The sequence below is a fragment of the Carassius gibelio genome, chromosome B25, assembly GCF_023724105.1.
Source record: "Carassius gibelio isolate Cgi1373 ecotype wild population from Czech Republic chromosome B25, carGib1.2-hapl.c, whole genome shotgun sequence".
NCBI classification, from domain to species: Eukaryota; Metazoa; Chordata; class Actinopteri; order Cypriniformes; family Cyprinidae; genus Carassius; species Carassius gibelio.
The window spans coordinates 19,218,415-19,227,618 of record NC_068420.1 but is presented as its reverse complement, the minus strand read 5'-3'; the positions used below and the strand labels follow the sequence as shown (position 1 = coordinate 19,227,618).

The following is a 9,204-nucleotide window of genomic DNA, read 5'->3' as shown; positions in this document are numbered from 1 at the left end:
AGCAAGCCTCTGAGGTAATACTGTGGTAATACCGGCTCCAGCAGGACAGGTAGGGGGTGAGACTGATCTCCAGTGGGTCAGGGGTCACGCTGCCTACGTCACAAGCTCCTAAGATGGCGTTTTGATGACGACGGGAGAAGTGAGGACCCCTGCCCTTGTTTACAAGGTATCTGAAAATACACCGTATATGTGTTTGTTGTCGCATATAAACGTGATGGAAACATCTGCGCGATGCTGAATTGAGGAACTGGTGGTGATTATTAGCAGTAACAACAACAGCAGCTGCTTTAAATGCGTTTCGTGATCTGCTGGTAAGGTATCATTTCCTGTTTTCATTTTAAACGATCTTTAAATTGTTCGTCGTTTACCTCTTAGCAGACATCAATTGGATATCCTCGGATCCGGGATGGTACAGAGTATAAAACTATAGGTTAAATGTATGAGTTTTAGCCTGTACACGCCTATAAACGAGCAGTGTCCGCGTTTATAAAGACATACGTGTAACGTTATATATTTACTTCAAACCCTGAGGGGGGTGTTCGCGGACGTGCTGTTTTCGACGAGTAGATGCTGTTTTATAATTTGATAACATTATGAAATGAAACCAAAACACATTTTTTTAAAACGCGTGTGGTTTCGCAATTTTGATCAAAGACCAGCCCTAATTAATTAGCACATGCGCAGTCGGTCTTCAGGATCTTATACTGTTCATCTGTAACTCGGGCATTATTTGTTTCTACACTGTAATTCTAGGCCCCTTAAAACACAAATAGAACCTGAAACCCGGCGATGATTGTTATTTTACTGTAATTATGATTTATGCCACTGTCTTTTAAAAATATCCTCGAATCGGAGCTTCTGGTCGAAATGCTGCGGTTTTTGCTAATACTGTAAAATCATAATAAACTGTAGTGCACGCGTTTGGAATCGATTTCATCTAGTTTCGTTGTTAATTTTATTTGTTGTTGTTGTTTTGGTGACTGGCTGATATGAAGTTACAGCGGTTTTATTGTAGTAATAACTTTAGTGAGCATCAAAACATGTGGTTATTTGTTTCGGTAAGAGACGCTTTTAATGCCTTCGAATCATTTCTTGTGAATTTAAAGACCACAGTAGAGTGCAAAAGTAAAAATCATATTTATTGTTTTTTATTCGTTATTATTATTATCAATAGCGTTTACAAGCGTTTTTATCAATCATAGGTTACTATACACTGCCAAACTACTCATTGTATATGTAAAAAGTGCTGGGTAGTAACTGATTAGGCTACATTTAATCCGATTACATAATCAGATTCAGAAAAGTACTTAAGTACATGCACCAGATTACAGTTACTTTTTTTATGGATTAGATATTAATCAGACAATGGAAGTACATTATTGATTATTAATGATTCCTAATTAATCTTCTTTCTTTTTTAACTTTCTAAAAATTCTACTTTATCGTACAGTTAAGTTTGACTATTCACAAATGTTGTCTAAATAAATTTGCAAACGAATTTGAAGGGGGGAAAGCACATCGCAAGCTATTAGACCATGTATAAAACAAATAATGATACAAGTTACTTAAAACTGGTGATATATAGCTATTAAACACTTTCTTCATCATATCCAGTGACCTTCACTAACTGTTGGTTCTAGAAGTCAGGACAAAAATGTTTCAGACATGGAAGACTTTGGGCATGTCACTGTCTTCGTGTTTATTAATGGGTTTTTTTTATTATTATTATACGTAATGCAGGGATTCCCAAATATTTTAAGCTGTTTTGAGTAAGTTAATGCTTCAAATAATGTAACAACATATTTGCATGTTCACAGTTATCTGATCTCTGTTAATGGTCACATTAACATGCAAGAAAACAAATATATATTTATAGTACACGTTTTTAAATGTAGTTTTATTTTTACATTTTCATTATTTGATTTTTAGCTTTGTTCAATTCACAATTCCACTGCAGTTCATACATCAAGCCCAGTATGGGAAACCCTGTTGTAATGCAATGTTTATTTTGTTTATAGTTTTTTGGATTGTATTTTGTGTATTTAATTATGTTGATGTTAAAACAAAAAAGCTATATTTATAAAAAATATATCAATATGTTAAGTTTAAAATACGTTGGGAAAGAAATGGAATTAAAATTTTCAGAATACATTATCTAACATGAGTGACCTGGATTACGTTACTAATCTAGACTATAATTTGTAATTAATAGGCTAAATACTTTGCCGTCAACTTTCATGTTTAAAATCAGTGACTAAATGTCAATTGAACTCTAAGTACAGTCATGTTAATTAAGTTGTCTTTTTTGCTTAAAATCAATATTTAAGTACTGATGTGTTATAGAACTCAATAGAAATCACTTTTGAACTCAATTGACTTATATGATATAACATTAACACAATTATTAGTTTATTGTGACTTTATAATTACAATGACAATATGATGACAACAAGGAATAAAGCACTTTATCAGTAAAGGTTTTTGTGTTTTTTTGTGTGTGTGTTTAAAACAATGCAGATGCAAGCGATTATCCTTGAGGTTTTGTGTCACATCAAAATAACATCAAGCCATCTTTTCTTACAGTGAAACCAATGCAAAACATCAAGGGTAGGCGATGGAGCTCCCAAACTACGCCAATCAACTGCTTCTCCAGCTCAATCAGCAGCGCTCCAAGGGCTTCCTGTGCGATGTCATCATCATGGTTGAAAACACGCTCTTCCGGGCCCACAAAAGTGTCCTCGCCGCCACCAGCCACTACTTCAAGTCCCTTGTCCTTCATGATAACCTAATCCACCTCGACCCTGACATGGTGGATCCAGTTGTTTTCCAGCAAATTCTGGATTTCATTTACACCGGCAAGTTGGAAGAAGAGACCTTTGATGGTGTGGATATAAGCTCTCTGCTCACCACAGCTAACTTTCTCCAGCTCAATGACCTCGCAAACCTCTGCTCCAGTAAGATCAACCAAAATGGGTCCCTCAATAGCGGTGCTCGTGGAAGCTCCAAGTTTTCAATTCACCTGTACGAAGACCACTCATCAGACACTGAAACATACACGTGTATGACGCCTCCCAAAAAACGGCATAACGCCGAAAGCAGATGCATTTCAAGGAAAAAGCAGGAGTTGTTGTTGGATTTGTCTAAGAAAAATTCTAATTCTGAGACAACAGCTACCGACAAAGTTTTTCAGTCTAGACCCATCTCCAACAATATGGCAATAAATATGAAGTGTGTTCCAAAGGAAGAGAAGTGGATAATTCCTTTGGACGGAGCTCAGGAAAGAAAAAGGGCGGGATCCCGAAGAAAATCTAAGGTCAATGGTTACGTTCCTCCTAGCAGGTCTGGAAGTCAATCAAGCCAGAATCAGACCTTCACTTTACAGTTGTCTGTAAAGAAAGAGAAAGGAATAGGAGGGAAAACAGATGAAATTGAGGGCCAAAAACCAAACAATGGCAGCACCAATTTTGTTTATCAAAAGGAGACCTTTCTCAAAGAAGCTGAAGGGGACAACCCTTATGTTTGTATCCCATGCGAAAAGGGTTTTCCCTCCTCAGAGAGTCTTAAATCCCATGTGGAAAGCCATTTGGATGAAGATGTGGATGTGAAGGTTGAGGATGAGGAGGAAGAGGAACGTGACGGAGAGCCTGGAGTCACCAGAGTTTCACCAGAAGCTCCCGAGAGCTTGGAGCAGAGTCCGGTGAAGTCCCTCAAAGATGTCGACACCGTGCGTCCCTTCCCTTGCAACATTTGTGGCAAGATGTTCACGCAGCGCGGCACTATGACCCGCCACATGCGCAGCCACCTCGGTCTAAAGCCATTTGCGTGTGAGGAGTGTGGCATGCGCTTCACCAGGCAGTACCGACTCACTGAGCACATGCGTGTCCATTCAGGGGAGAAACCGTATAAGTGCCAGGTCTGTGGTGGGAAATTTACGCAACAAAGAAACCTCATTAGTCATATGCGGATGCATACCTCAGTATCTTAGAACAGATCAAAGAGCCCTACACTAGGATAACACAGATGCCCACAGTTCTCCATAGTGCTTTTGTTTGGGTTTTATTTAACTAGGGTTCAGTTTTCCAACAAGTTCTCCAGAACACTACAAAGATTCCTCTAGATCCTCTTTTCAGGGGTTTTACTTTTTGAGCTAATGAAGGGTCTTTAGTCTTACCCACAAATTTTCTATGATTCTGCAAAGAGTCATCTTAGTTAAAAATTAAACCTCTGTAGTGTAATCTACAACACGTGTCAAACTCTGGTCCTGGAGGGCCACTGTCCTGCAGAGTGTTGCTTCAAAACGCCCGTCTGGAAGTTTCGAGTAATCCCAAAGACCTTGATTGGCTGGTTCAGGTGTGTTTAATTTGGATTGGAGGTAAATTATGCAGGACAGTTGGCCTTCAGGAGCTGAATTTAACGTCCCTGATCTAAGGTACTATTTTGGAAACACATCCTACAAAGATTCCTCTAGCTTTTCTCCACAGAGTTTACTAATTGAGCTAATTTAGGGTTCAGTTCAGGCCACACATTCCCTAAAATGCTACAAAAATCCACTAGATCTTCTCTACAGCGTTTTTTTTATTTATTTTTTACAAAAACAGTGTCCACTTTCACCCACAAATCTCTAAAAAAAATGTAACAAAGATTCTTCTACCCCAAAACGGAAGCTTCGGAAGATCTATAGCAGTCTAGATCTCTTCTCTAAGTTTTTTTCTGGGGATCCTACACCAGGGGAGGGCAATGGATTGCTGATGTCCTGCAGAGTTTAGCTCCAACCCTTGTCTTTAGCCTTAGTAATCCTGAAGACCTTGATTAGCTTATTCAGGTGTGTTTGATTGGGGTTAGAGCTAAACTCTGCAGGACAGCGCCACTCCAGGACCGACGTTGCCTACCCTTGTCCTACACCATTCTACACCATGTGTAGGACAAGGGTAGTCTAAATGAGGAGGACACCAAAATGCAAAGTGGTGGACAGGTTTAAGCAGCACTGATCAAGATTAGGGGTAGTCAGCTTTGCACCTGGAAGGCTACTTTCCTGCCGGCTTCAGTTCCAAATCTGCGTCAACACAATTGGAACACCTTGACTAGCTGGTTCAGGTGTGTTTGGTTAGGGTTGGAGGATGGTAGGGTCACTCAAATTCAGACGTGGAGGCCCTGCAGGGTTTTGCTTAAACACTGAACAACTTACCTACTTGTAACTCTGCATACCTTGGTTTGATTCTTCAGGTGTCATTGATTAGGGTTGGTGCTAAACTCCTAATTTGTGGAAAACTGATCTATGAATCGAATTCAAGAATTATAATTCTGAGGATTTGTGACTAGAACTAAAGCCTAAATTTTCTCAAAGAGGGAATCTTTGTAATCTATTCTAGAGATCAGCTGTGGCCACAAATCCTCTAGAATTCTCTAAAGATTCATTTAGATCTGCTTCAGACACTTTATCTTTTGAACTAATACTGGATTCCGTTTGGATCAAGAGTCATTTATAATTTAATCGAAGAATCCTCGCCAAAGTGAAATCCTAGATGATCTCAAAAAAGGGAACCTCTGTAGTCTATTGTAGGGTTGATGTTTGGCTACAGTCCCTCTATAATAATAAAGAGATTCACAGATAAACCTTTTGAGCTAATCTAGAATTCCGTTTGCATCACATTTAGAATTCTACAAACAGTTCTCTAGATCTTCTCCGTACTGATTTTTCATTCACAAATTCTCCCAAAATCCCTTTAGTTCAAAAGACTTCTGTAGAGAAGATCCAAAGCATTCTATTTGTGGCATTCTTTCTAGATAGTTTAATCTAGGGTTCACAAGCGATTCTCTATCAAGTTTACTTTTTTAAGCTAATCTAGAGTTCAGTTTCCACAGCAAATCCTCTAGAATGCTATAAAGAATTATCTAAATCTTTATAATAGGATGGCAATGCCATTCCCTGAGAAGCATAAAAATGCCAACGTCATCCAATACCTGCTGTTATACCTCTTTCTTCATACCTTCTTATTATTGTGCATGAATTGTTTGTTATTGTTAGTGTGTAGCTAAAAACTATCAAGTTTATCCAGTTAGCGATTGTAGTTTAATCGATTCAAATGAAAATTACCTCAAATAGCGAGTAATCCTCTCAGACCTGAAACAGCCGAATGTTCCTGGTGATACCAGTTATTTTACAGCGGTGACTTGCGAATGTAATTTAGGAGTCATGATCGAGTTTATGCTTCAGAAACAGACGCTGTAATAAAGCTATCTGGGTTGTTTACTTGAATACACAAACTTGCTACCTCAGATTAAACCAAACCCTCTGATTAGCCTGCATGAGATTACAAATCCATATTAGAGAAGATAAACTACACGGTGTCTTCCATATTACAGTCACTCTTTCTAGTTTAATTAATGAGCTTAAACTGACATCTGATTCTGAACCGAGGAAAACACACTGCCTGTGTTAATAAACACTTTTCAGGGGGTCAGGTAATACTTCACCGTAGTAGGGTTGCGATCTGAGCTCGTGAAGTTGTATTGCTTGAGTGATTAGGGTGCTTTGATGTACAGTTCCAAAGAAATATTGAATGTTGAAATGCTTAAGAAATACTGTAAAACTATAACCAAATCTATATTCTTGCTAAATATTTAAGTCTAATTTAATTCAGGTTTATATCAAGTCTTTCTTCTTTCTTTTTTTTCAAGGGTTTTTCTTTTGGGGTTTTCTTGCCTTTTCTTATTTTAATGCTTCAACCAATGGCTTAATTTATACAGCATGTTGTCCATATTTTCTTGTGGCTTGTGCATTATTCTTATGAATTAAAAAAAAAAGTTAGGTTTAGCAGATTGCATTCATGCATTAAGTGTTGAAACGAGACCAAAAGCATAAAATCAATTCCTATACTGTAAATATCTTTGGGTATCTTGACGTGTTATTATTATGAGTTGATATATCAATGAAACTTTTACTTAATCGGAGATTAAATAATTTTCTTATTGTGTTTTGATTTCTCTACACCATGTTGGGTTTAAACTACCTCTGGTTGGGTTTTTTGTATGGGTTTTCATCATGCCGGAGGGCTTTTTAAACGATACCTAATTTCGAGGTTGTATTCATTTGTTATCTAGTAATATCAAAAGAGGTACTTTAATTAAAAGATCAACTAGCCTAAGATTTGATGTGCTGAATTGACTTTTCGGGCACTATTTGATTGTTTTGTGCTTGCTTTTTCTCTATTTTTGCTTTATATTAAGATGATTATTTGACACTGTATGTAAATCAATAGGATTCTAGAATATTCAGGAACTTTTTAATACATAATGGGACTTGAAACTGAACTTCAAAACTGTGACAACACTTTGATTTGCATCCTCTGCAAACCTCAGGGAACACTTTTGGGACACGTCCCAGTTCACTTTTTGAACCATAAAGCGCCATTTAACCAATGTTTTTGCAGCTATATGTCTGTTTTTCGATTTAGATAGTTTCAATATTCTCCACAATGGACACAATGCGCCTTCAGGAGGTTAGGCAGCTCTTTGCATTTGCAGTACTGGTTTGTGTGTGTGTACATGTATGGTCTTGATGCGGTTTTCAAATGCTTTTGAAATGTCAAGTAGTTTGTTCTGAAATGATGATGCTTGAGCATTTGCAACCCGTTTATGAAAACCAAAGCACATTTTCACTCTTTGAAGAATTTAAGGTCCTGTTGTATGTAACATTGTTCTCAGTAATGACATGAAATAAAATTAAATGCTGATCAAACAACTACACTTTCCCATGTGTTTTTTATTGACCGGAAAAGAAAGTACTTAATTTCTGGAATCTGATAATCCAGATTACGTGTTATCACTTACTACACAAGGCTCAAAGATCAGTCAACCTTCAGTTTCAAAAGACAAAAATCGCTCAAATGCTGATACTCGGAGGAAATGGCCAAATTAAACATGAGCATAAACGTGAGTGGGTCATCTTCCCTAGTCTTACTCTACTTGTTTGAAAAGTTCATCATTGCAAACTGTATACCATTTTAAACAATAGTGTGCAGTATATATACGGCACAGATAACAACACTATTATAAAATATATATATATATAGGTAGCCTACAAAAGGGGCAACATTTTTACAAAAGACACTAATATGTTGCATTTTGGTACTAATATGACACAAATGTGTACCTTTAAGGAACTGGGATTCATCCTTTAGGGGGAATAAGATACAAATGTGTGTCTTTTGAAAGGGTCCAGTCCCAGTGACAGCTTTTGTTCCTCTTTCTGAGAGTGAACTATAGTGTTTTCGTTTGTTTTCCAGTAGGTGGTGGCAAAGATCCACACAACTAGAGGAAAACGATCGGCTTTGTTCACTTTGTGGACAGCTGTGTGAGAGTTGAGCTTTGGGAATGGGAATTTTGCAAATACTTCAGGATTAGGTTTTAGCCTGATCAGTGAATTATGTTTCTTTGAATGCTTTCACTTTAAGCTTCATTTTGCACCTCGATTAATAGTAGTGACAGCTATACACATATGTTTAGCTTTTTTTCCCCTCTCTTTTCTACATCTTTATATGCTTCCGGTAGAGTTTCTGTTGCACCACATCCTTCATTTTCCATCAGACACCTACCTGTTACAGATCCGCATCCCCTCACATGCCAGCTGAGTCCTCTTGTCCTTAAGCTCCAGTGAACTCAAGATAAGGCCCTGTGTTTTCACATGTAAATGATGGCCGTATTGTTAGCACAGAGTGGCTCGGAGGGGCTTCTGAGTTGTTATCTGATGGTGTGCAGGCCCTGACGGGAGGACGATTGAGGCTCGGGGTCTGGGACGGTGGCAGGCTCAGGTCGCTCAGAGAATAGCACAGCTGGCCGTGTCCCACGTGCGGCTCCTGAACACAGAGAGAGCAGGGTGGGAACTCACACACTAAGACATCTACAAACAGAGCAATCCCCATTGTGGCATTATCAGAGCGCGGCCAGCTTGTGCAGCACACACACAGACAACAAGCACACAGAGAAAGAAACATTCAGAGCAGCTGAATAAGAAGTCTTTGCCCACTTTTACTCTTCTTATCTCACTTTTGCATAGTGTTTGCATAGTTAATGTTTCGGTGACCGGCTTCATTTTGCTTTTTTTATTTGAACCTTTTAAACTTTAATTCAAAAGGATAAAGATGCCAATTCACAGATCTTGTTTTTGATCTACCAAGAGGTCATTTAAAACCACAAAGAATTTAT

The 9,204-nt window shown here is 38.2% G+C and overlaps 1 protein-coding gene across 3 annotated transcripts; it reads left to right on the top strand.

Moving 5' to 3' along the window:
- Positions 1 to 6: 6 nt before the first annotated feature.
- Positions 7 to 7,741, top strand: LOC128013743 (hypermethylated in cancer 2 protein). Of its 3 annotated transcripts, none has more exons than XM_052596933.1 (2): positions 7 to 166; positions 2,584 to 7,741. In XM_052596933.1, the coding sequence occupies exon 2, from the start codon at positions 2,615 to 2,617 to the stop codon at positions 3,983 to 3,985; it is 1,371 nt and encodes a 456-aa protein (XP_052452893.1). In that variant the 5' UTR covers positions 7 to 166; positions 2,584 to 2,614; the 3' UTR covers positions 3,986 to 7,741. The 3 variants fall into 3 exon arrangements, with proteins under 3 accessions (XP_052452893.1, XP_052452896.1, XP_052452895.1); XM_052596936.1 differs by having other exon boundaries at positions 147 to 316; XM_052596935.1 differs by having other exon boundaries at positions 164 to 311.
- The last annotated feature ends 1,463 nt before the right edge of the window (positions 7,742 to 9,204 follow it).